At 57.3% G+C, this 26381-nt stretch overlaps 1 protein-coding gene across 2 annotated transcripts in view; it reads left to right on the plus strand.

Moving 5' to 3' along the window:
- The first annotated feature begins 496 nt into the window (after positions 1-496).
- LOC140395011 (uncharacterized) overlaps positions 497-26381 on the plus strand; it is a 67187-nt gene continuing 41302 nt past the window's right edge. Inside the window, exon 1 of one of the 2 annotated variants that reach the window (XM_072482322.1) lies at positions 497-745. In XM_072482322.1, coding sequence (XP_072338423.1) covers positions 512-745 — 234 coding nt within the window. In that variant the 5' untranslated portion in view covers positions 497-511. Of the gene's footprint in view, positions 746-16999; positions 17202-26381 lie in introns of those variants that run through there. The other variant, XM_072482323.1, reaches the window with a different exon arrangement.

Consider the following 26381-nt stretch of genomic DNA (forward strand, 5'->3'; position numbering starts at 1 on the left):
TTTTGGTCTTGTCTGGGAGCTGCGGCTCCAATATACAGACAGGCTCTGAACCTGCTTGTTTTCTCAGCATTGTCCATTTTCCCTGCAATCTTTGCAAAGTGTCCATTTTGTAATCGGGAAGTGGCCATCCCAGATGGCTGCAATGTCCCTTTGGCTCCAAGCTAATAGTATTTTCCTTCAGTCTGTTTAACCCCTAGCGTGCCTGCTGTATCTTCGATGCAATTTCTGTACCCAAGTTCCTAATATCACCAGGTATTAGCATTTTCTGCATTTCCTGTTTTACCTGTTTATAATCCCCTGTGAGTGATCCTTGCTGAGCCAATCAGGTGCAATTCTGAACATCTTGTTGTTTCCAGAGACTTGGTGTTGACATGGTGAAACAGAAACAGCACCGTATTACATTTCCTCACAGAAAAGGAAGTGAAACTTCTCTCAAGCATCAACCTTGGGCTTGACTGGCCTCTGATCATTTCCCTGTTGCTCTCCGAACCCGAGCAGACAGAACGGCAGAATGTTTAGATCTTTATTAGCCTTCACTAGAAAAGACCCTTTCATAATCGCTTTTTTCATCATCACGGCCGAAATGATATGTTTTGTCATATGGGTATATTCCATTTCAGAGCAAGACAACAGACTTCTCCAGGAACAGAATGTTCACCAGCAGGAACCTGTGGAGAAGATGGAGGGGAATACAAAAGCTCAGGCCAATCAGCTTCAAGAGGTCCCGGAAAAGCACAAGGAGTCGGTGAGTCACAAGCAGGTTGTTGGAGGAAGTGGCGGACAGTCAGGATCAGTACTGTAGGAGTGCGGCACTGTCAGAGGGTCACTTTGTGGGAGTGCTGCACTGGCAGAGGGTCAGTACTGAGGGAGCGCTGCACTGTCAGAGGGTCAGTACTGAGGGAGTGCTGCACTGTCAGAGGGTCAGTACTGAGGGAGTGCTGCACTGTCAGAGGGTCAGTGCTGAGGGAGTGCTGCACTGTCAGAGGGTCAGTACTGAGGGAGTGCTGCACTGTCAGAGGGTCAGTACTGAGGGAGTGTTGCACTGTCAGAGCGTCAGTACTGAGGGAGCGCTGCACTATCAGAAGGTCAGTACTGAGGGAGTGCTGCACTGTCAGAGGATCAGTACTGAGGGAGTGCTGCACTGTCAGAGGATCAGTACTGAGGGAGCGCTGCTCTGTCAGAGGGCCAGTACTGAGGGAGTGCTGCACTGTCAGAGGATCAGTACTGAGGGAGTGCTGCACTGTCAGAAGGTCAGTACTGAGGGAGTGCTGCACTGTCAGAGGGTCAGTGGTGAGGGAGTGCTGCACTGTCAGAGGGTCAGTACTGAGGGAGTGCTGCACTGTCAGAGGATCAGTACTGAGGGAATACAGCACTGTCAGAGGGTCAGTACTGACGGAGTGCTGCACTGTCAGAGGGTCAGTACTGAGGGAGTGCTGCACTGTCAGAGGGTCAGGACTGAGGGAGTGCTGCACTGTCAGAGGGTCACTTTGTGGGAGTGCTGCACTGTCAGAGGGTCAGTTCTGAGGGAGTGCTGCACTGTCAGAGAGTCAGTTCTGAGGGAGTGATGCACTGTCAGAGGGTCAGTTCTGAGGGAGTGCTGCACTGTCCGAGGGTCAGTACTGAGGGAGTCATGCACTGCCAGAGGGTCAGTACTGAGGGAGTGCTGCACTGTCAGAGGGTCAGGACTGAGGGAGTGCTGCACTGTCAGAGGGTCAGTTCTGAGGGAGTGCTGCACTGTCAGAGGGTCACTTTGTGGGAGTGCTGCACTGTTAGAGGGTCAGTTCTGAGGGAGTGCTGCACTGTCAGAGGGTCAGTACTGAGGGAGTGATGCACTGTCAGAGGGTCAGTTCTGAGGGAGTGCTGCACTGTCAAAGGGTCAGTTCTGAGGGAGTGCTGCACTGTCAGAGGGTCAGTACTGAGGGAGTGATGCACTGTCAGAGGGTCAGTACTGAGGGAGTGCTGCACTGTCAGAGGGTCAGTACTGAGGGAGTGATGCACTGTCGTAGGGCCAGTACTGAGGGAGTGCCGGACTGTCAGAGTGTGTGTGAGATAGTGAGTGTGTGTGAGATAGTGAGTGTGTGTGAGATAGTGAGTGTGTGTGAGATAGTGAGTGTGTGTGACTGTGAGTGTGTGTGAGATAGTGTGTGTGAGATAGTGAGTGTGTGTGCGAGAGTGAGTGTGTGTGAGATAGTGAGTGTGTGTGAGATAGTGAGTGTGTGTGTGAGTGTGTGTGAGATAGTGAGTGTGTGTGTGTGAGTGTGTGTGTGTGAGTGTGTGTGAGATAGTGAATGTGTGAGATAGTGAGTGTGTGTGAGATAGTGAGTGTGTGTGAGAGAGTGAGTGTGTGAGACAGTGAGCGTGTGTGAGAGAGTGAGTGTGTGTGAGATAGTGAGTGTGTGTGTGTGTATGAGATAGTGTGTTTGTGTGAGATAGTGAGTGTGTGTGAGAGTGAGTGAGTGTGTGATAGTGAGTGTGAGAGAATGAGTGTGTGTGAGACAGTGAGTGTGTGTGAGATAGTGAGTGTGTATGTGTGAGAGAGTGTGTGTGTGTGAGTGTGTGTGAGATTGTGAGATAGTGTGTGAGAGCGGAAGTGTGTGAGTGAGAGAGTGAGTGTGTGTGAGAGAGTGAGTGTGTGAGAGAGTGTGTGTGTGAGTGATAGAGAGAGTGTGTGTGAGATAGTGAGTGTGTGTGAGATAGTGAGTGTGAGAGCGGTAGTGTGTGTGAGTGAGAGAGTGAGTGTGTGTGTGAGTGAGTGTGTGAGAGAGTGTGAGTGAGTGAGTGCGTGTGAGATAGTGAGTGTGTGTGAGAGAGTGAGTGTGTGTGAGATAGTTAGTATGTGTGAAATAGTGTGTGTGAGAGAGTGAGTGTGTGTGAGATAGTGAGTGTGTGTGTGAGAGAGTGTGAGTGTGTGTGAGATAGTGTGAGTGTGTGAGATAGAGAGTGTGTGTGAGATAGTGAGTGTGTGTAAGATAGTCAGTGTGTGAGAGAGTGAGTGAGTGTGTGTGTGTGAGATAGTGAGTGTGTGTGAGATAGTGAGTGTGTTTGAGATAGTGAGTGTGTGTGAGATAGTGAGTGTGTGTGAGAGAGTGAGTGTGTGTGTGTAAGATAGTGAGTGTGTGTGACAGTGAGTGTGTGTGAGATAGTGTGTGTGAGAAAGTGAGTGTGTGTGAGAAAGTGAGTGTGTGTGAGAGAGTGAATGTGTGTTTGTGTGTGAGATAGTGTGTGTGTGTGTGAGGTAGTGAGTGTGTGTGAGATAGTGAGTGTGTGTGTGTGTGTATGAGATAGTGAGTGTGTGTGAGATAGTGAGTGTGTGTGAGATAGTGAGTGTGTGTGAGAGAGTGAGTGTGTGAGGTAGTGAGTGTGTGTGAGATAGTGAGTGTGTGTGTGTGTGTGTATGAGATAGTGAGTGTGTATGAGATAGTGAGTGTGTGTGAGATAGTGAGTGTGTGTGAGAGAGTGTGTGAGATAGTGAGTGTGTGTGAGATAGTGAGTGTGTGTGTGTGAGATAGTGAGTGTGTGTGAGATAGTGAGTGTGTGTGAGATAGTGTGTGTGAGAGAGTGTGTGAGAGTGAGAGTGTGAGAGTGTGTATGTGTGAGAGATAGTGTATATGTGTGTGTGAGAGAGTGAGTGTGTGAGAGAGTGAGTGAGTGAGAGTGAGTGTGTGAGAGAGAGTGTGTGAGAGTGTGAGAGTGTGTATGTGTGTGAGAGAGAGTGTATATGTGTGTGTGAGAGAGAGTGAGTGTGTGAGAGAGTGTGCATGTGTGTGTGAGAGAGAGTGATTGTGAGAGTGAGTGTGTGAGAGAGTGAGTGTGTGATAGAGTGTGTGTGTGAGTGTGTGAGAGAGTGAGTGTGTGAGAGTGTGTATGTGTGTGTGAGAGAGTGTGAGTGTGTGAGAGAGTGTGCATGTGTGTGTGAGAGAGTGAGTTTGTGAAAGGGTGTGTATGTGTGCGTGAGAGAGAGTGAGTGTGTGAGAGTGAGTGTGTGAGAGTGAGTGTGTGAGAGAGTGTGTGAGAGAGGAAGTGTGTGTGTGAGGGTGAGTGTGTGTGAGAAAGAGAGTGTGTGAGAGTGTGTATGTGTGTGTAAGAGAGAGTGTGTGTGAGAGAGTGAGTGTGTGAGAGTGAGTGTGTGATAGAGAGAGTGTGTGTGAGAGTGTGTGAGAGAGAGTGAGTGTGTGAGAGAGTGTGCATGTGTGTGTGAGAGAGAGTGAGTGTGAGAGAGTGAGTGTGTGATAGAGAGAGTGTGTGTGTGAGAGTGTGAGAGAGAGAGTGAGTGTGTGAGAGGGTGTATGTGTGTGAGAGAGTGTGTGTGTGAGAGAGTGTGAGTGTGTGAGAGAGTGTGCATGTGTGTGTGAGAGAGAGTGAGTTTTATCAAAGAGTGTGTATGTGTGTGTGAGAGAGAGTGAGTTTGTGAGTGTGTATGTGTGTGTGAGAGAGAGTGTGTGTGAGAGTGAGAGTGTGAGAGAGGAAGTGTGTGTGAGAGAGTGAGAGTGTGTATGTGTGTGAGAGAGAGTGAGTGTGAGAGAGTGAGTGTGTGAGAGAGTGTGCATGTGTGTGAGAGAGAGTGAATGTGTGAGAGAGTGAGTGTGTGAGAGAGTGTGCATGTGTGTGAGAGAGAGTGGGTGTGTGAGAGAGTGAGTGTGTGAGAGAGTGTGCATGTGTGTGTGAGAGAGAGTGAGTGTGAGAGTGAGTGTGTCAGAGAGGAAGTGTGTGTGTGTAAGAGTGTGTGTGTGAGAGAGTGTGAGTGTGTGAGAGAGTGTGCATGTGTGTGTGAGAGAGAGTGAGTTTGTCAAAGAGTGTGTATGTGTGTGTGAGAGAGAGTGAGTTTGTGAGTGTGTATGTGTGTGTGAGAGAGAGTGTGTGTGAGAGTGAGAGTGTGAGAGAGGAAGTGTGTGTGAGAGAGTGAGAGTGTGTATGTGTGTGAGAGAGAGTGAGTGTGAGAGAGTGAGTGTGTGAGAGAGTGTGCATGTGTGTGAGAGAGAGTGAATGTGTGAGAGAGTGAGTGTGTGAGAGAGTGTGCATGTGTGTGAGAGAGAGTGGGTGTGTGAGAGAGTGAGTGTGAGAGTGAGTGTGTCAGAGAGGAAGTGTGTGTGTGTAAGAGTGAGTGTGTGTGAGAAAGTGAGTGTGTGAGAGAGTGTGTGTGAGAGACTGAGTGTGTGTGAGATAGTGAGTGTGTATGAGATAGTGGGCGTCATTCTCCGACCCCCCAGCGGGTCGGAGAATGGCCGTTGGCCGCCGTGAATCCCGCCCCCGCCCGTTGCCAAGTCTCCGAAGGGAGAAAAGTCGGCGGGGCGTTAATGTCGCCGCTGCCGTCGGAGAATAGGCTGGGCTCCGGGGGAGTGCCGGGGAGGGGGATGGGGGGGCCGTGCCGGGGAGGGGGATGGGGGGGTCCGTGCCGGGGAGGAGGATGGGGGTGGTCCGTGCAGGGGAGGGGGATGGGGGGTCCGTGCCGGGGTGGAGGTTGGGGGGGGGGGTCCGTGTCGGGGTGGAGGTTGGGGGGGGGGGTCCGTGCCGGGGAGAGGGATGGGGGGTCCGTGCCGGGGTGGAGGTTGGGGGGGGGGGTCCGTGCCGGGGTGGAGGTTGAGGGGGGGTTCCTGCAGGGGAGGGAGATGGGGGCTCCGTGCCGGGGTAGAGGTTGGGGGGGTCCGTGCCGGGGTGGAGGTTGGGGGGGGTCCGTGCCGGGGTGGCGGTTGGGGGGGAGGGGTCCGTGCCGGGGAGGGGGATGGGGGATCCGTGCCGGGGTGGAGGTTGGGGGGGGGGTCCATGCTGGGGTGGAGGTTGTGGGGGGGTGGTCCATGCCGGGGAGGGGGATGGGGGGTCCGTGCCGGTGTGGAGATTGGGGGGGGGTCCGTGCCGGAGTGGAGGTTGGGGGGGGTCCATGCCGGGGTGGAGGTTGGGGGGGGGGTCCGTGCCGGGGAGGGGGATGGGGGCTCCGTGCCGGGGTGGAGGTTGGGGGGGGTCCGTGCCGGGAAGGGGGATGGGGGGTCCGTGCCGGGGAGGGGGATGGGGGGGGTCCATGTCGGGGAGGGGGATGGGGGGGGGTCCGTGCCGGGGAGGGGGATGGGGGCTCCGTGCCGGGGTGGAGGTTGGGGGGGGGTCCGTGCCGGGGTGGAGGTTGGGGGGGGGTCTGTGCCGGGGTGGAGGTTGGGGGGGTGTCCGTGCCGGGGAGGGGGATGGGGGGTCCGTGCCGGGGTGGAGGTTGGGGGGGGTTCCGTGCCGGGGAGGGGGATGGGGGCTCCGTGCCGGGGTGGAGGTTGGGGGGGGGTCCGTGCCGGGAAGGGGGATGGGGGGTCCGTGCCGGGGAGGGGGATGGGGGGGTCCGTGTCGGGGAGGGGGATGGGGGGGGGGGGTCCGTGCCGGGGAGGGGGATGGGGGCTCCGTGCCGGGGTGGAGGTTGGGGGGGGTCCGTGCCGGGGTGGAGGTTGGGGGGGGGGGGTCTGTGCCGGGGTGGAGGTTGGGGGATGTCCGTGCCGGGGAGGGGGATGGGGGGTCCGTGCCGGGGTGGAGGTTGGGGGGGGTTCCGTGCCGGGGAGGGGGATGGGGGCTCCGTGCCGGGGTGGAGGTTGGGGGGGGTCCGTGCCGGGAAGGGGGATGGGGGGTCCGTGCCGGGGAGGGGGATGGGGGGGTCCGTGTCGGGGAGGGGGATGGGGGGGGTCCGTGCCGGGGAGGGGGGTGGGGGCTCCGTGCCGGGGTGGAGGTTGGGGGGGGTCCGTGCCGGGGTGGAGGTTGGGGGGGGGGGGTCTGTGCCGGGGTGGAGGTTGGGGGGGTGTCCATGCCGGGGAGGGGGATGGGGGGTCCGTGCCGGGGTGGAGGTTGGGGGGGGTTCCGTGCCGGGGAGGGGGATGGGGGCTCCGTGCCGGGGTGGAGGTTGGGGGGGTTCCATGCCGGGGTGGAGGTTGGGGGGGGGGGGGGTCCATGCCGGGGTGGAGGTTGGGGAGGGGGGTCCGTGCCGGGGAGGGGGATGGGGGGTCCGTGCCGGGGTGGAGGTTGTGGGGGGGTCCGTGCCGGGGAGGGGGCTGGGGGGTCCATGCCGGGGTGGAGGTTGGGGGGGGTCCGTGCAGGGGTGGAGGTTGGGGGGGGGTCCGTGCCGGGGAGGAGGATGGGGGGTCCATGCCGGGGTGGAGGTTGGGGGGGGTCCGTGCCGGGGTGGAGGTTGGGGGGGGGGTCCGTGCCAGGGAGTGGGATGGGGGGGGGTCCGTGCCGGGGAGGGGGTGGGGGGGGTCCGTGCCGGGGAGGGGGATGGGGGGGGGTCCGTGCCGGGGAGGGGGATGGGGGGTCCGTGCCGGGGTGGAGGTTGGGGGGGGGTCCGTGCCGGGGTGGAGCTTGGGGGGGGGGTCCGTGCCGGGGAGGGGGATGGGGGTCCGTGCCGGGGTGGAAGTTGGGGGTGGGTCCGTGCCGGGGTGGAGATTGGGGGGGTGTCCGTGCCGGGGTGGAGTTTGGGGGGGGGGGTCTGTGCCGGGGTGGAGGTTGGGGGGGGTCCGTGCCGGGGTGGAGGTTGGGGGGGGGTCCGTGCCGGGGAGGAGGTTGGGGGAGGGGTCCGTGCCGGGGAGGGGGATGGGGGATCCGTGCCGGGGTGGAGGTTGGGGGGGGGCCCGTGCCGGGGTGGAGGTTGGGGAGGTGTCCGTGCCGGGGATGGGGATGCGAGGGCAAGTGAGTTGGTCCACCTGGCCAGGTGCCAGCCTCCAACAGTTGGACCCATGCGGTCCATGCCACCTGGCTCGGGGGAGGAGGGGATATGGGCAATGATGACATGTCGTCGTTCCCCTCCCCCCCACCAGGCCGTCATGTTTTCCGATCATCCAGCGATGTTGGCCGCCGTGGCGGCAGCCGCTCATGTCTATGTTGCCCTGGATGAGGAGGAGGAGGAGGAGCGTGCCAGAGAGGCGGCGCAGGCTGCCGCAGAGGGGCAGGCGGCAGCCGCCCAGGCTGGAGGGACACCTGACCGACAGGACGAGGAGGGGGAGGAGGACGTCGCGGCCCCACGGCAACGGAGGCACCCGAGGGCGCCCCGTGTGTACCGGCCCCGGCAGTCATACCAGGACCTCACGGACCGGGAATGCAGGAGGAGACTCCGGATGAGGCGGGAAACCGTGGCACACATCTGCCACCTGCTGGCACACCTGTCACCGCGTGGCACTGGCGGGGGACACCCTCTCCCCGCGTCCGTCAAGGTTACGGTGGCCCTGAACCTTTATGCAACGGGGTCATTCCAGGCACCGAGTGGGGACCTGTCCGGCATATCGCAGACATCGGCGCATCGGTGCATCCGGGCAGTGACAGATGCCCTATATGCCATGGTGCACCGCTACATCCGCTTCCCCGTGGACCGGGCCGGCCAAGATGCCCGGGCCGTGGGTTTCTCTGCCGTTGCCGGGTTCCCCATGGTCCAGGGCGCGATCGATGGGATGCACGTCGCCGTGCGGCCACCTGCAGATAACAGGGCCGTGTTCAGCAATAGGAAGGGGACCTATTCGATGAACATACAGGTGGTCTGCGACCACCGCATGATGATCCTGCACGTCTGCGCCCGTTACCCAGGCAGTGTACACGACTCATACGTGTTGTCGCGGTCATCCATCCCCGGCATGTACGAGGGACGCCATCCCCGGCTGAGGGGCTGGTTGCTGGGCGACAGGGGCTACCCATTGCGATCGTGGCTGATGACGCCTATACGGAGGCCACGCAATGAGGCGGAGAACCGCTACAATGATGCCCATGTAGCGACAAGGGGAGTGATCGAGAGGTGCTTTGGCGTGCTGAAGATGCGTTTCAGGTGCCTGGACCTCTCTGGGGGCGCCCTCCAGTATCGGTCAGATAGGGTCGGCCGCATCATTGTGGTGTGCTGCGTCCTGCACAACATAGCCCAGCAGAGGGGCGATGTGCCGCAGGCAGAGGAGGGCGGAGTGGAGGAGCAGCAGGAAGAGGCGCAGTCCTCCCCAGATGAGGGGAATGGGGGTAATGGTCAGGGCAGACGGGGTAGACACAGGCGGGTGGCTGACCACCGTTACCGGCTGGCCCAGCGGGCACGGGACAGACTGATAGCCGCCTGCTTCACTGACTAGGTGGGCGTGGGAATCGGGTAGTATGGCCACAGACCGCACACCATGGCAACAGCCGACCACCCACACCCCCCACCCATCCACCCACCCAGCACCCTCACCCCCCTCCCCAACCCCACACACCCCACCCGCATGCACACCACCCCCCCCCAATGCCGATCCACCTGCGGCACAATGGGCCGGGCTCACACAGATGCGGGTGGACGCGTGTCTATTGCAGGCCATGGAAGATGATGACAACCCGCCCTGCGGTGAGCTCCTGGCTCTACATCGTTGGACTATGTCTGACCCATGGCCACAGTACCACCATCCACCCGGACCATCCCTGCATGCGGCTGTGACACTGCAGCGCACGGTCCCGTCCTCTGCCCGGGGGATGTTGATGGCGGCCCAGGGGGAAGGGGGCAGACTCACCTGGGGCTGAGGTAAGACCACCCCTCACACACACACTTGCGCTCAACGTACATGACACCCCCGCACGCTTTGGACAGAGCACAAAGGCAGCTTCTGTACGTGTAACATTGACTTTAATAACCAAAGGAGTTCATGCACGTGCCCTAGCCCCTAAAACTCATCTGTGCCCTGCACCCGTGCCAACTTACTCAGTGTCTAATTGTTTGGCCTTACGGGCCCTTTGACTACGTCTACGTGGTTCCCCAGACGGTACAGCAGAACTGGAGGTGGACTCCTGTGATTCCTGCCCTCTGACACTGGATCCCTTTGGCGGCCGTTTCCTGGGGCGTCCTGGCCTAGATGGGCCAGGCTGCGGCCCGGGCGACTGGGATGGCGAGCTGCCAGCCTGTCCTGCCCGTTGCCCACCCGATGCACCTGGGATGGAAGGGGGGGGAGTCCGAGGTGTCGCGGTGTACCGGGACCTCCCCTACAGGGGGAGCCGGGATGGACCACACCACCTCCTCCTCCCGCGGGGTGCCCGATGGCCCCCAGGCCTCTACATGGGTGGGGGATGCGAACGGACTGGCCATCCGACGCGCCCCCGACATCTGGCGCTGCCAGTCCTGGAGGCCCGTGCTGGTATCGACAGGGGTCTGCAGGTTTGCAGCCATGGAGCCCAGGGGGTTGGCAAACCCTGTCTGTGTCAGTGCGACTCCGGCTCGCACATGGCCACTGGCGCCGATGCCCTCAGCGATGGCCTGCAGAGACTGGGCCATGGCCTGCTGAGACTGGGCCATGGCCTGCTGAGACTGGGCCATGGCCTGCTGAGACTGGGCCATGGCCTGCAGAGACTGGGCTATGGCGTTGAGCGCCTCTGCCATCTGGCGCTGGCACTGGCTCATGGCCTCCTGTGTGAGGGCAGCCATTTCCTGGGCCACAGACGCCGCCTGCACGGAAAGCCCCAGGCCTCGCAAACCGTTCCCCATGTCTGACACCGTCGCACCCATTGCCTCCACCGCGGACGCCACCCGTGCGGTGTCAACTTGGGTGGCACGCATGACCGGCACCAGTCCCAGCTCCTGGACGCGGGTGGACTCCTCCACCTGCGACTGCAGCCGCCGCAAGCCGCCCGTCACCCTCTTCGCTCATCTCCGGGTCGGTGGTTGCATCGGATCTATGTGTGGGTGTGGTAACTCCAGGAACCCGGGATCCATCTGGGCGGCAGATGTTCGCTTGGGCTGGGCTGCCCTCCGACCGCCCGGCCCCTCTGCTGCTCCTACCTCCACCTGCTGTACCGGGACGGCTGTGTTGTGCGCACCAGTGAGTGTACCAGATGCCTCATCACTAAAGTGCCCAACCGAGGTGAGTGTTTCTGCGATGGTGGAGGGTGTTGGTGACAGCAGTGGCGTTGTGTCGTGCTCTTCGTCCCACTCTGAGTCCATGGCACTTTGGGGTGGGGGTTCGTCTCCACCCATCCACTCTGAGTCACTGTCCGGTATTTCGTCTTCCTGGGTAGTGCTGTCCCGGGCAGGGGTGTCCTGGGCAGTGCTGTCCCGGGTAGTGGTGTCCCGGGTAGTGGTGTCCTGGGTAGTGGTGTCTTGGCTCGGATGTGACGGGGGCCTGTGGCTGCCCCCCTCGTCGCTGGGTGGTCACTCCCGCACGTGACGGGGGTGTCGTCTCCCTGTTGCTCCAGGTCTCTCCGTCTCCCGTGGTGTGCGAGGGGCATCCTGCGGGCGTCGCATGCTGGAGGGTGCGGGTCTCTCCGTCTCCCGTGGTGTGCGAGGGGCATCCTGCAGGCGTCGCATGCTGGAGGGTGCGGGTCTCTCCGTCTCCCGTGGTCTCCGAGGGGCATCCTGCGGGCGTCGCATGCTGGAGGGTCCGGGTCTCTCCGTCTCCCGTGGTCTCCGAGGGGCATCCTGCGGGCGTCGCATGCTGGAGGGTGCGGGTCTCTCCGTCTCCCGTGGTGTGCGAGGGGCATCCTGTGGGCGTCGCATGCTGGAGGGTCCGGGTCTCTCCGTCTCCCGTGGCCTCCGAGGGGCATCCTGCGGGCGTCGCATGCTGGAGGGTCCGGGTCTCTCCGTCTCCCGTGGCCTCCGATGGGCATCCTGCGGGCGTCGCATGCTGGAGGGTCCGGGTCTCTCCGTCTCCCGTGGTCTCCGAGGGGCATCCTGCGGGCGGTCTGCATCTGCGGGGATGGGTGCCTGGACGTTTGGTCCTGCGATACACAATGAAGCATGCATGGTTAGACATCAGGCAGTGATCAGGTGATATGGGGGAGGGGGATATAGGGGAGGGGGGATATGGGGACGGGCTGTCGGTGGCTCACTTGCTACAACGCCCCCGACCTCTGCATCAGCAACCTCCCGGTCGTCAGGTCCGCCAGCCAGTTCCAGGGCCCTTTCCTCGTGTACGGTCAGTGGCCTCTCATCAGCGGGGCCTCCTCCAGTCCTCACATGCTCCCTATTGTTGTGTGCGCGCTTATCCTGTGGGGGGGGGGGTGGCAGGGGTAAAAGGCAACAGTGTTAGGCAGGTATATGAATGCACGCCATCGGTTGCGCGTGCATTGCAGAGGTTAAGGTTAGGGCTGGATTCACTTGGGGATATGGGGGATATGGGGAAGGGGGGATATGGGGGAGGGGGGGATACGGGGGATATGGGGGAGGGGGGATAGGGGGGATATGGGGAGGGGGGATATGGGGGAGGGGGGATATGGGGGAGGGGGGATATGGGGGAGGTGGGATATGGGGGTATGGGGGAGGGGGGATATGGGGGAGGGGGGATATGGGGTATGGGGGATATGGGGGAGGGGGGAATATGGGGGAGGGGGATATGGGGGAGGGAGGGATATGGGGAGGGGGGATATGGGGGAGGGGGGATATGGGGAGGGGGGATATGGGGGAGGGGGATATGGGGGAGAAGGGATATGGGGGAGGGGGGATATGGGGGAGGGGGGATATGGGGGAGGGGGGATATGGGGGAGGGGGGATATGGGGGAGGCTCACCCTGCCTGCTCTGACGAGGTCATTCACCTTCTTGTGAAGTGTGTGTGAGTGAGAGAGTGAGTGTGTGTGAGAGAGTGAGTGTGTGGAGTGAGTGTGTGATAGAGAGAGTGTGTGTGTGAGACTGTGTGAGAGAGTGAGTGTGTGAGAGAGTGTGCATGTGTGTGTGAGAGAGAGTGACTTTGTGAAAGAGTGTGTATGTGTGTGTGAGAGAGAGTGAGTGTGCGAGAGAGTGTGTGAGAGAGGAAGTGTGTGTGTGAGAGTGAGTGTGTGTGAGAAAGTGAGTGTGTGAGAGAGTGTGTATGTGTGTGTGAGAGAGTGTGTGTGAGAGAGTGAGTGTGTGAGAGTGAGTGTGTGATAGAGAGAGTGTGTGTGTGAGTGTGTGAGAGAGAGTGAGTGTGTGAGAGAGTGTGCATTTGTGTGTGAGAGAGTGAGTGTGAGAGTGAGTGTGTGAGAGAGTGAGTGTGTGATAGAGAGAGAGTGTGTGTGAGAGTGTGAGAGAGAGTGAGTGTGTGAGAGCGTGTGTGTGTGAGAGAGTGTGCGTGTGAGAGAGTGTGAGTGTGTGAGAGAGTGTGCATGTGTGTGAGAGAGAGTGAGTTTGTGAAAGAGTGTGTATGTGTGTGTGAGAGAGAGTGGGTGTGTGAGAGTGAGTGTGTGTGAGAGTGTGAGTGCGTGTGAGAAAGTGAGTGTGTGAGAGAGTCTGTATGTGTGTGTGAGAGAGAGTTAGTGTGTGAGAGTGTGTGTGAGAGAGTGTATGTGTGTGAGAGAGTGTGTGTGAGAGAGAGTGAGTGTGTGAGAGAGAGTGCATGTGTGTGTGAGAGAGAGTGAGTTTGTGAAAGAGTGTGTATGTGTGTGTGAGAGAGAGTGAGTGTGTGAGTAAGTGTGAGAGAGTGAGTGTGCGAGAGAGTGTGTGTGAGAGAGTGTGTATGTGTGTGAGATAGTGAGTGTGTGTGAGATAGTGAGTGTGTGTGTGTGTATGAGATCGTGAGTGTGTGGGAGATAGTGAGTGTGTGTGAGATAGTGTGTGTGAGAGAGTGAGTGTGTGTGAGATAGTGAGTGTGTGTGAGATAGTGTGTGTGAGAGAGTGAGTGTGTGTGAGATAGTGTGTGTGAGACTGAGTGTGTGTGAGATAGTGAGTGTGTGTGAGAGTGTGTGTGTGTGTGTGAGATAGTGACTGTGTGTGATAGTGAGTGTGTATGAGATAGTGTGTGTGAGATAGTGAGTGTGTGTAAGATAGTGGGTGTGTGTGAGAGAGTGACTGTGTGTGTGAGTGTGTGTGAGATAGTGAGTGTGTGTGAGATAGTGAGTGTGTGTGACAGTGAGTGTGTGTGCGATATTGTGTGTGAGATAGTGAGTGTGTGTGAGATAGTGAGTGTGTGTGCGAGAGTGAGTGTGTGTGTGACAGTGAGTGTGTGTGAGATAGTGAGTGTGTGTGAGGTAGTGTTTGTGTGTGAGAGTGTGTGTGAGATAGTGAGTGTGTGTGAGATAGTGAGTGTGTGTGACAGTGAGTGTGTGTGAGATATTGTGTGTGAGATAGTGAGTGTGTGTGAGATAGTGAGTGTGTGTGTGAGAGTCAGTGTGTGTGTGACAGTGAGTGTGTGTGAGATAGTGAGTGTGTGTGAGATCTGAGTGTGTGTGTGTGAGAGATAGTGAGTGTGTGTGTGTGAGTGTGTGTGAGAAAGTGAGTGTGTGAGAGAGTCTGTATGTGTGTGTGAGAGAGAGTGAGTGTATGAGAGTGTGTGTGAGAGAGTGTTTGTGTGTGAGACTGTGTGAGATAGAGTGAGTGTGTGAGAGAGAGTGCATGTGTGTGTGAGAGAGAGTGAGTTTGTGAAAGAGTGTGTATGTGTGTGTGAGAGAGAGTGAGTGTGTGAGTGAGTGTGAGAGAGTGAGTGTGCGAGAGAGTGTGTGAGAGAGTGAGTGTGCGAGAGAGTGTGTGTGAGAGTGTGTATGTGTGTGAGATAGTGAGTGTGTGTGAGATAGTGAGTGTGTGTGTGTGTATGAGATCGTGAGTGTGTGGGAGATAGTGAGTGTGTGTTAGATAGTGTGTGTGAGAGAGTGAGTGTGTGTAAGATAGTGTGTGTGTGTGAGAGAGTGAGTGTGTGTGAGATAGTGAGTGTGTTTGAGATAGTGAGTGTGTGTGAGAGAGTGAGTGTGTGTGAGATAGTGAGTGTGTTTGAGATAGTGTGTGTGTGAGTGTGTGTGAGATAGTGAGTGTGTGTGAGATAGTGTGTGTGAGTGTGTGTGAGATAATGAGTGTGTGTGAGATAGTGAGTGTGTGTGACAGTGAGTGTGTGTGAGATATTGTGTGTGAGATAGTGAGTGTGTGTGAGATAGTGAGTGTGTGTGCGAGAGTGAGTGTGTGTGTGACAGTGAGTGTGTGTGAGATAGTGAGTGTGTGTGAGATCTGAGTGCGTGTGTGTGAGTGTGTGTGTGTGAGATAGTGAATATGTGTGTGTGTGTGTGTGTGTGAGATAGTGAATATGTGTGTGTGTGTGTGAGATAGTGAGTGTATGTGAGATAGTGAGTGTGTGTGTGTGAGATTGTGAGATAGTGTGTGAGAGCGGAAGTGTGTGTGTGTGAGAGAGTGAGTGTGTGTGAGAGAGTGAGTGTGTGAGAGAGTGTGTGTGTGAGCGAGAGAGTGAGTGTGTGTGAGAGAGTGAGTGTGTGTGAGATAGTGAGTGTGTGTGAGATAGTGAGTGTGAGAGCAGAAGTGTGTGTGAGTGAGAGAGTGAGTGTGTGTGAGAGTGAGTGTGTGTGAGATAGTTAGTGTGTGTGAGATAGTGTGTGTGAGAGAGTGAGTGTGTGTGAGATAGTGAGTGTGTGTGAGAGAGTGTGTGTGTGTGTGAGTGTGTGTGAGATAGTGAGTGTGTGTGAGATAGTGAGTGTGTGGGAGAGAGTGAGTGTGTGAGATAGTGAGTGTGTGTGAGATAGTGAGGGTGTGTGAGAGAGTGAGTGTGTGTGTGTATGAGATAGTGAGTGTGTGTGAGATAGTGAGTGTGTGTGAGAGAGTGAGTGTGTGTGAGATAGTGAGTGTGTGTGAGAGAGTGTGTGTGTGAGTGTGTGTGAGATAGTGAGTGTGTGTGAGAGAGTGAGTGTGTGAGATAGTGGGTGTGTGTGAGATAGTGAGGGTGTGTGAGAGAGTGAGTGTGTGTGTGTATGTGATGGTGAGTGTGTGTGAGAGAGTGAGTGAGTGTGTGAGATAGTGAGTGTGTGTGAGATAGTGAGTGTGAGAGCAGAAGTGTGTGTGAGTGAGAGAGTGAGTGTGTGTGAGAGTGAGTGTGTGTGAGATAGTTAGTGTGTGTGAGATAGTGTGTGTGAGAGAGTGAGTGTGTGTGAGATAGTGAGTGTGTGTGAGATAGTGAGGGTGTGTGAGAGAGTGAGTGTGTGTGTGTATGAGATAGTGAGTGTGTGTGAGATAGTGAGTGTGTGTGAGAGAGTGAGTGTGTGTGAGATAGTGAGTGTGTGTGAGAGAGTGTGTGTGTGAGTGTGTGTGAGATAGTGAGTGTGTGTGAGAGAGTGAGTGTGTGAGATAGTGGGTGTGTGTGAGATAGTGAGGGTGTGTGAGAGAGTGAGTGTGTGTGTGTATGTGATGGTGAGTGTGTGTGAGATAGTGAGTCTGTGTGAGAGAGTGAGTGAGTGTGTGAGATAGTGAGTGTGTGTGAGATAGTGAGTGTGTGTGTGTTTTTGAGATAGTGAGTGTGTGTGAGAGAGTGAGTGAGTGTGTGTGAGATAATGAGTGTGTGTGAGTATGTGAGACAGTGAGTGTGTGTATGTGTGAGACAGTGAGTGTGTGTGTGTGAGATAGTGAGTGCCTGTGAGATAGCGAGTGTGTGTGTGGGTAAGTGTGTGTGTGAGAGTATGGAGAGAAAGTGAGTGTGTGAGACAGTGAGCATGTGTGAGTGAGTGTGTGTATGAGTGAGTGTTTGTGTGAGAGTGAGTGTGTGTGAGACTGAGTGTGTCTGAGAGAGAGAGTGTGCGTGTGAGAGAGAGTGTGTGTGTATGAGAGTGTGCGTGTGTGAGAGAGAGAGTGAATGTGAGTGTGTGTGTCTGAGAGTGTGCGTTTGAGAGAGTGAGTGTGTGTGTGTGAGAGTGAGTGAGTGTGTGTGTGAGAGTGAGTAGTGTGTGAGAGTGAGTGTGTGTGTGAGAAAGCAAGTGTGTGTGTTTGTGAGAGAGTGAGTGTATGTGTGAGAGAGTGTGTGTGTAAGAGAGTGAGTTTGTGTGTGTCTTTGTGAGAGAGTGGATGTGTGTGTGTGAGAGAGAGTGAGTGTGTGTGTGAGAGATACTGTGGGCGGGATTCTCTGAAAATGGGACTAATTCCCCAGGCCGGTGGGAAAACCGGCAGCAATGACTCCAGCGTCAATGGCCCCCCAAGGTGAGGAATTCTCACCCTTCTTCGGGGGCTGGGTTGCCGCTGGAGAGGTCCCCGCAGCTCCAGCCGGTGCAGAACAGCTGGCACGAGTACACACATGCACGGAACAGCCGGCGTGATCTTGTGCATGCACGGAACGGCCGGCGTATTTCCGCGCATGCGCGGAGGTTCTCTTCTCCGTGCTGGCCCGCGGGCAATATGGTGGAGCCCTACAGCAGCCCGGCGTGGTGGAAAGAGGGCCCCCACGGAAACAGCCCGCCCGCAGGATTGGTAGGCCCTGACCGCGGGCCAGGCTACCGTGGGCAACGCCCCCGGGTAGGATCCTCCCGCGTCCCCCCAGGACTGCACCCGCATACTTACCTGCCAGGTCCCGCTGTGCGTGAGGTGAGTAAATCACGCCAGCGGGACTGGCCAAAACTGGACGGCCCACTTGGTCCATCGGGGCCCAGAGAATCGCCGGGGTGAGCTGCTGTCAATGGCTTGGAGGGAATCCCGAAAAACAAAGCCGGAGAATAGGGCAGCCAGCCTCGGGGCGGTGGAACGGGATTCGCGCCTCCCCCCGGGAATTCTCCCACCCGGCAGGGGGTCGGAGAATCCCGGCCTGTGTTTGTGAGAGAGTGAGTGTGTGAGAGAGTGAGTGTGTGAGAGAGTGAGTGTGTGAGAGAGTGAGTGTGTGAGAGCAGAAGTGTGTGGGAGTGAGAGAGTAAGTGTGTGTGAGTGAGTGTGTGAGAGAGAGTGTATGTGTGTGTGAGAGAGAGTGTATGTGTGTGTGAGAGAGAGTGAGTGTGAGAGAGTGAGTGTGTGAGAGAGAGAGTGTGTGAGAGAGAGTGTATGTGTGTGTGAGAGAGTGTGTATGTGTGTGTGAGAGAGAGTGAGTGTGAGAGAGTGAGTGTGTGAGAGAGAGAGTGTGTGAGAGTGTATGTGTGTGTGAGAGAGAGTGAGTGTGAGAGAGTGAGTGTGTGAGAGAGTGTGTGAGAGAGTGAGTGTGTGAGAGAGTGTGTATGTGTGTGTGAGAGTGAGTGTGTGACAGAGTGAGTGTGTGAGAGAGAGTGTATGTGTGTGTGAGAGAGTGTGTATGTGTGTGTGAGAGAGAGTGAGTGTGAGAGAGTGAGTGTGTGAGAGAGTGAGTGTGTGAGAGAGTGTGTATGTGTGTGTGAGAGAGAGTGAGTGTGAGAGAGTGAGTGTGTGAGAGAGTGTGTGAGAGAGTAAGTGTGTGTGAGAGAGTGAGTGTGTGAGAGAGTGTGTATGTGTGTGTGAGAGAGAGAGTGAGTGAGAGAGTGAGTGTGTGAGAGAGTGAGTGTGTGAGAGCAGAGTGTGTGGGAGTGAGAGAGTGAGTGTGTGAGAGAGTGAGTGTGTGAGAGAGAGTGTATGTGTGTGTGAGAGAGTGTGTATGTGTGTGTGAGAGAGAGTGAGTGTGAAAGAGTGAGTGTGTGAGAGAGTGTGTGAGAGAGTGAATGTGTGACAGAGTGAGTGTGTGAGAGCGGAAGTGTGTGTGAGTGAGAGAGTGAGTGTGTGTGAGAGAGTGAGTGTGTGAGAGAGTGTGTACGTGTGTGAGAGAGTGTGTATGTGTGTGTGAGAGAGAGTGAGTGTGAGAGAGTGAGTGTGTGAGAGAGTGTGTGAGAGAGAGAGTGCGTGTGAGACTGAGTGTATGTGTGTGTGAGAGAGTGCGTGTGAGGGAGTGATTGTGTGAGAGTGTGCATGGGCGAAATTCTCCCCCAACGGCGGGATGCCCGCCGACTGGCGCCAAAGCCGGCGCAAATCAGACGGGCATCGCGCCGGCAAAAAGGTGCGGAAGTCTCCGCATCTTTGGCGGCCTAGCCCCAACATTGAGGGGCTAGGCCGACGCCGGAGGGATTTCCGCCCCGCCAGCTGGCGGAAATGGCGTTTGTTGCCCCGCCAGCTGGCGCGGAAATGCGGCGCATGCGCGGGAGCGTCAGCGGCCGCTGTCAGTTTCCCCGCGCATGCGCGGGAGCGTCAGCGGCCGCCGAAAGTTTCCCGCGCATGCGCAGTGGGGAGAGTCTCTTCCGCCTCCGCCATGGTGGAGGCCGTAGCGGAGGCGGAAGGGAAAGAGTGCCCCCACGGCACAGGCCCGCCCGCGGATCGGTGGGCCCCGATCGCGGGCCAGGCCACCGTGGGGGCACCCCCCGGGGTCAGATCGCCCCGCGCCCCCCCCCAGGACCCCGGAGCCCGCCCACGCCGCCTGGTCCCGCCGGTAAATACCAGGTTTGATTTACGTCGGCGGGACAGGCAATTCCTGGGCGGGACTTCGGCCCATCCGGGCCGGAGAATCCAGCGGGGGGTCCCGCCAACCGGCGCGGCTGGATTCCCGCCCCCGCCCAATCTCCGGGAGCGGAGACTTCGGCGGGGGCGGGGGCGGGATTCACGGCGGCCAACGGCCATTCTCCGACCCGGCGGGGGGTCGGAGAATGACGCCCCATGTGTGTGAGAGAGAGTGTATATGTGTGTGTGAGAGAGAGTGAGTGTGTGAGAGAGTGAGTGTGTGAGAGAGTGTGTGAGAGATTGTGCATGTGTGTGAGAGAGTGTGAGTGTGCAAGAGAGTGAGTGTGTGAGAGAGTGTGCATGTGTGTGATAGAGAGTGTGTGTGTGAGAGTGTGTGAGAGAGAGTGAGTGTGTGAGAGAGTGTGCATGTGTGTGTGAGAGAGAGTGAGTGTGAGAGAGTGAGTGTGTGAGAGAGTGTGCATGTGTGTGTGAGAGAGAGTGAGTTTGTGAAAGAGTGTGTATGTGTGTGAGAGAGAGTGAGTGTGTGAGAGTGAGTGTGTGAGAGTGAGTGTGCGAGAGAGTGTGTGAGAGAGGAAGTGTGTGTGTGAGAGTGAGTGTGTGTGAGAAAGTGAGTGTGTGAGAGAGTGTGTATGTGTGTGTGAGAGAGAGTGAGTGTGTGCGAGAGAGTGAGTGTGTGAGAGAGTGTGTATGTGTGTGTGAGAGAGAGTGAGTGTGTGAGAGAGTGTGTATGTGTGTGTGAGAGAGAGTGAGTGTGAGAGAGTGAGTGTGTGAGAGAGTGTGTGAGAGAGAGAGTGCGTGTGAGAGTATGTGTGCGTGAGAAAGTGCGTGTGAGAGTGATTGTGTGAGAGAGTGTGCATGTGTGTGTGAGAGAGAGTGAGTTTGTGAGTGTGTATGTGTGTGTGAGAGAGTGAGTGTGTGAGAGTGAGTGTGTGAGAGAGTGAGTGTGTGTGAGAGAGTGTGTGAGAGAGTGTATGTGTGTGAGAGAGTGTATGTGTGTGAGAGAGAGTGTATATGTGTGTGTGAGAGAGAGTGAGTGTGTGAGAGAGAGTGTGTGAGAGATTGTGCATGTGTGTGAGAAAGTGTGAGTGTGCAAGAGAGTGAGTGTGTGAGAGAGTGTGCATGTGTGTGATAGAGAGTGTGTGTGTGAGAGTGTGAGAGAGAGTGAGTGTGTGAGAGAGTGTGCATGTGTGTGTGAGAGAGAGTGAGTGTGCGAGAGAGTGAGTGTGTGATAGAGAGAGCGTGTGTGTGTGAGTGTGTGAGAGAGAGTGAGTGTGTGAGAGTGTGTATGTGTGTGTGAGAGAGTGTGAGTGTGTGGGAGAGTGTGCATGTGTGTGTGAGAGAGAGTGAGTTTGTGAGAGTGAGTGTGCGAGAGAGTGTGTGTGAGAGAGGAAGTGTGTGTGTGAGAGTGTGAGTGTGTGTGAGAAAGTGAGTGTGTGAGAGAGTGTATGTGTGTGTGAGAGAGTGTGTGTGAGAGAGTGAGTGTGTGAGAGAGTGTGTATGTGTGTGAGAGAGTGTGTGTGAGAGAGAGTGAGTGTGTGAGAGAGTGTGCATGTGTGTGTGAGAGAGAGTGTGTGAGAGTGAGTGTGAGAGAGTGAGTGTGCGAGAGTGTGTGTGAGAGAGGAAGTGTGTGTGTGTGAGAGTGAGTGTGTGTGAGAGTGTGTGTGAGAGAGTGAGTGTGTGAGAGAGTGTGTATGTGTGTGTGAGAGAGAGTGAGAGTGAGTGTGTGAGAGAGTGAGTGTGTGATAGAGAGAGCGTGTGTGTGAGTGTGTGAGAGAGAGTGAGTGTGTGAGAGTGTGTATGTGTGTGTGAGAGAGTGTGCGTGTGAGAGAGTGTGAGTGTGTGAGAGAGTGTGCATGTGTGTGTGAGAGAGAGTGAGTTTGTGAAAGAGTGTGTATGTGTGTGAGAGAGAGTGAATGTGTGAGAGTGAGTGTGCAAGAGAGTGTGTGTGAGAGAGGAAGTGTGTGTGTGTGAGTGTGAGTGTGTGTGAGATAGTGAGTGTGTGAGAGAATGTGTGTGTGTGTGAGAGAGAGTGTGTGTGAGAGTGAGTGTGTGAGAGAGTGTGTATGTGTGTGAGAGAGTGTGTGTGTGAGAGAGTGAGTGTGTGAGAGTGTGCATGTGTGTGTGAGAGAGTGAGTTTGTGAAAGAGTGTGTGTGTGTGTGTGAGAGAGAGTGAGTGTGTGAGAGTGAGTGTGAGAGAGTGAGTGTGCAAGTGGAAGTGTGTGTGTGAGAGAGTGAGTGTGTGAGAGAGTGTGTATGTGTGTGTGAGAGTGTGTGTGAGAGAGTGTGTATGTGTGTGAGAGAGAGAGTGTGTGAGTGAGTGTGTGATAGAGAGAGTGTGTGTGAGAGAGTGTGTGAGAGAGAGTGAGTGTGTGAGAGAGTGTGCGTGTGAGAGAGTGAGTGTGTGAGAGTGTGCATTTGTGTGTGAGAGAGTGAGTTTGTGAAAGAGCGTGCATGTGTGTGTGAGAGAGAGTGAGTGTGTGAGAGATGTGTGTGTGTGAGAGAGTGTGTGAGAGTGTGTATGTGTGTGTGAGAGAGAGTGTGTATGTGTGTATGAGAGAGTGAGTGTGTGAGTGAAAGGGAGTTAAACTCATCCTGGGATTAAATGTGACATTCAGGTTGTGAACAGGTTGACTTTGTTTTAGACTGTTTGTTTTAGACTGTTGCCAGGGAGAAGGATGGAGTCGGGAGCTCGGAACAGAATTTGGAGCAGGAACCAGTACAATGGTTTCAGATTCCCCAGTAATTAATTAGAGGAAATTTACGCTCGTCCAGTGCTGGATGTTGGATAAACAGTCAGATAAGTTAGCAACAGTGGAGGAGTCGGGAGAGGTGGTGGTGAGGGAGAGCTGGGGCTCCTCAGTGTACATGTGAAGATTAACACTGTGCCTTGGGATGGTGTTGACGAGGGGAAGAGTGGAGACGGGATATTGGAGGGGCCAAGGATAGATTCTTCGGAGATCCCAGAGTTTACGGTGGAGGAAGAGGAAGCGAAGCCATTGCAAATGAGTCACTGACTACGCTTAGATAGATGAGATTGGACCAAGCTGGGCGCCTGTTGGGAGAGGTTGAGGGAATGTGGTGTGGTCAAACCATGGCAAAGACTGCAGACAGATTGTGACGGAGCGGGAGGGAATGTTTACCTTTGTCACAATCACAGGGAATGTCATTGTGACTTTGATAAGAGCTGTTCTGATACTGTGGCAGGGTCAGAAACCTGATTGGTGGGATTCAAATACGTGCGGGAATTCTCTGTCCGTTCGCGTTGTCGGGATTCTCCGGTCCCGCGGAGGAATGGTGTTTTGGCTGTGCGCCAAATTCTCCGCTCTCATTGGCAGCTGTGGCGGGATGAACTCGGATCACAGAATCCCGCCATAGATTTCCATGGAAGGGGAGAATACATCCGAGGACTTTGGAGAGGAAAAGGACAGAGAATCATAGAATCCCGATAGTGCAGAAGGAGGCCATTTGGCCCATCGAGTCTGCACCGATCTTCCCACCCTACCTAGGGCCACTTCCCAGCCCTAGTCCCGTAACCCCACCTAACCTTTGGACACTAAGGGGCAATTTAGCATGGCCAATCCACCTAACCTGCACGTCTTTGGACTGTCGGAGGAAACTGGAGCACCCGGAGGAAACCCACGTAGACACGGGGAGAACGTGCAAACTCCACACAGTCACCCGAGGCCCGAACCGAACCCAGGTCCCTGCCGCTGTGAGGCAGCAGTGCTAACCACTGTGCCACCGTGGCTTAACAGATCTGGAAGTCGTTTCTGAGCGCACTTTGGTTAAAGTGCGATTGTTTTCAAGGAGAGGGGTGATGATGGCAGGTTTAAAGAACAGAGAAAAACACCTGAAGAGAAAGAACCATTATACGTTATCGGGGTCCAGGAGGGATAACTGAGTGGTCAGCAGTGATTCATTTAGAGAGAGTGGAGGGATTAAGAGAGAGGTGTTGATGAGGTAGAGCTGTGTTGTTCATCCTAAAATTAAATAAAACTCACTCCCTCTGCCTCAGGCATCAGCAGAGAGAAATAAAAATGTGTTTTTCGGTTTACATTCTAGAAGTTTCGCAAGAGTTCGGTAAACCAGGGGCGTCATTCTCCGACCCCCCCGCCGGGTCGGAGAATGGCCGTTGGCCGCCGTGAATCCCGCCCCCGCCCCCGCCGAAGTCTCCGAAGGGAGAAAAGTCGGCGGGGCGTTAATGGCGCCGCTGCCGCGGAGAATGTCACGGGTCTGCGCAAGGCAGCCGATTTTCGGCCTGCCGATATTCTCCCTTCCGGATGGGCCGAAGTCCCGTCGACGTGATGACCGTTCACGTCGACGTGAATTAAACCTCCTTTTCATCGGCGTGACCCGGTGCTCCAGGCTCACGCTGACCAGCGAGGAGGTGAGTGACGGCCTGGGGGGTTGGCTCTGGGCAGGAAATGGCGTGGCCGCAGACTGATTGCATGAGGAGAGGTGTGTCTCGGCTTGTGTGTGTGTGCGGCGGGGGGGGTGGGGTGGTTAGAGTAGGCTGGGCTCCGGGGGAGTGCCGGGAGGGGGTCCGTGCTGGGGTGGAGGTTGGGGGTTGGGGGGGGTCCGTGCTGGGGTGGAGGTTGGGGGTTGGGGAGGGGGTCCGTGCCGGGGTGGAGGTTGGGGGTTGGGGGGGTCCGTGCCGGGGTGGAGGTTGGGGGTTGGGGGGTCCGTGCCGGGGTGGAGGTTGGGGGGGGGGTCCGTGCTGGGGTGGAGGTTGGGGGTTGGGGAGGGGGTCCGTGCCGGGGTGGAGGTTGGGGGGGGGTCCGTGCTGGGGTGGAGGTTGGGGGTTGGGGGGGGTCCGTGCCGGGGTGGAGGTTGGGGGGGGGGTCCGTGCTGGGGTGGAGGTTGGGGGGGGGGTCCGTGCTGGGGTGGAGGTTGGGGGTTGGGGGGTCCGTGCCGGGGTGGAGGTTGGGGGGGGGGTCCGTGCTGGGGTGGAGGTTGGGGGTTGGGGAGGGGGTCCGTGCCGGGGTGGAGGTTGGGGGGGGGTCCGTGCTGGGGTGGAGGTTGGGGGTTGGGGAGGGGGTCCGTGCCGGGGTGGAGGTCGGGGGGGGGGGGGGGGGTCCGTGCTGGGGTGGAGGTTGGGGAGGGGGTCCGTGCCGGGGTGGGTGATGGGAGGGCAAATGAGTTGGTCCATCTGGCCAGGTGCCAGCCTCCAACAGTTGGACCCATGCGGTCCATGCCACCTGGCTGGGGGGAGGAGGGGATATGGGCAATGATGACATGGCGTCGTTCCCCTCCCCCCACCAGGCCGTCATGTTTTCAGATCATCCAGCGATGTTGGCCGCCGTGGTGGCAGCCGCTCATGTCTATGTTGCCCTGGATGAGGAGGAGGAGGAGGAGGAGGAGGAGGAGCGTGCCAGAGAGGCGGCGCAGGCTACCGCAGAGGGGCAGGCGGCAGCCGCCCAGGCTGGAGGGACACCTGACCGACAGGACCAGGAGGGGGAGGAAGACGTCGCGGCCCTACGGCAACGGAGGCACCCGAGGGCGCCCCGTGTGTACCGGCCCCGGCAGTCATACCAGGACCTCACGGACCGGGAATGCAGGAGGAGACTCCGGATGAGCCGGGAAACCGTGGCACACATCTGCCACCTGCTGGCACACCTGTCACCGCGTGGCACTGGCGGGGGACACCCTCTCCCCGTGTCCGTCAAGGTTACGGTGGCCCTGAACTTTTATGCAACGGGGTCATTCCAGGCACTGAGTGGGGACCTGTCCGGCATATCGCAGACATCGGTGCACCGGTGCATCCGGGCAGTGACAGATGCCCTTTATGCCATGGCGCACCGCTACATCCGCTTCCCCGTGGACCGGGCCAGCCAAGATGCCCGGGCCGTGGGCTTCTCTGCCGTTGCCGGGTTCCCCATGGTCCAGGGCGCGATCGATGGGATGCACGTCGCCGTGCGGCCACCTGCAGATAACAGGGCCGTGTTCACTAATAGGAAGGGGACCTATTCGATGAACGTACAGGTGGTCTGCGACCACCGCATGATGATCCTGCACGTCTGCGCCCGTCACCCAGGCAGTGTACACGACTCATTCGTGTTGTCGCGGTCATCCATCCCCGGCATGTACGAGGGACGCCATCCCCGGCTGAGGGGCTGGTTGCTGGGCGACAGGGGCTACCCATTGCGATCGTGGCTGATGACGCCTATACGGAGGCCACGCAATGAGGTGGAGAACCGCTACAATGATGCCCATGTAGCGACAAGGGGAGTGATCGAGAGGTGCTTTGGCGTGCTGAAGATGCGTTTCAGGTGCCTGGACCTCTCTGGGGGCGCCCTCCAGTATCGGTCAGATAGGGTCGGCCGCATCATTGTGGTGTGCTGCGTCCTGCACAACATAGCCCAGCAGAGGGGCGATGTGCCGCAGGCAGAGGAGGGTGGAGTGGAGGAGCAGCAGGAAGAGGCGCAGTCCTCCCCAAATGAGGGGGATGGGGGCAATGGTCAGGGCAGACGGGGTAGACACAGGCGGGTGGCTGTCCACCGTTACCGGCTGGCCCAGCGGGCACGGGACAGACTGAGAGACGCCCGCTTCACTGACTAGATGGGCGTGGGAATCGGGTAGTATGGCCACAGACCGCACACCATGGCAACAGCCGACCACCCACACCCCCCACCCATCCACCCACCCAGCACCCTCACCCCCCTCCCCAACCCCACACACCCCACCCGCATGCACACCACCCCCCCCCCATTGCCGATCCACCTGCGGCACAACGGGCCGGGCTCACACAGTTGCGGGTGGATGCGTGTCTATTGCAGGCCATGGAAGATGATGACAACCCGCCCTGCGGTGAGCTCCTGGCTCTACATCGTTGGACTATGTCTGACCCATGGCCACAGTACCACCATCCACCCGGACCATCCCTGCATGCGGCTGTGACACTGCAGCGCACGGTCCCGTCCTCTGCCCGGGGGATGTTGATGGCGGCCCAGGGGGAAGGGGGCAGACTCACCTGGGGCTGAGGTCTCACACACACTTGCGCTCAACGTACATGACACCCCCGCACGCTTTGGACAGAGCACAAAGGCAGCTTCTGTACGTGTAACATTGACTTTAATAACCAAAGGAGTTCATGCACGTGCCCTAGCCCCTAAAACTCATCTGTGCCCTGCACCCGTGCCAACTTACTCAGTGTCTAATTGTTTGGCCTTACGGGCCCTTTGACTACGTCTACGTGGTTCCCCAGACGGTACAGCAGAACTGGAGGTGGACTCCTGTGATTCCTGCCCTCTGACACTGGATCCCTTTGGCGGCCGTTTCCTGGGGCGTCCTGGCCTAGATGGGCCAGGCTGCGGCCCGGGCGAC

The sequence above is a fragment of the Scyliorhinus torazame genome, chromosome 18, assembly GCF_047496885.1.
Source record: "Scyliorhinus torazame isolate Kashiwa2021f chromosome 18, sScyTor2.1, whole genome shotgun sequence".
In the NCBI taxonomy this organism is placed as follows: Eukaryota; Metazoa; Chordata; class Chondrichthyes; order Carcharhiniformes; family Scyliorhinidae; genus Scyliorhinus; species Scyliorhinus torazame.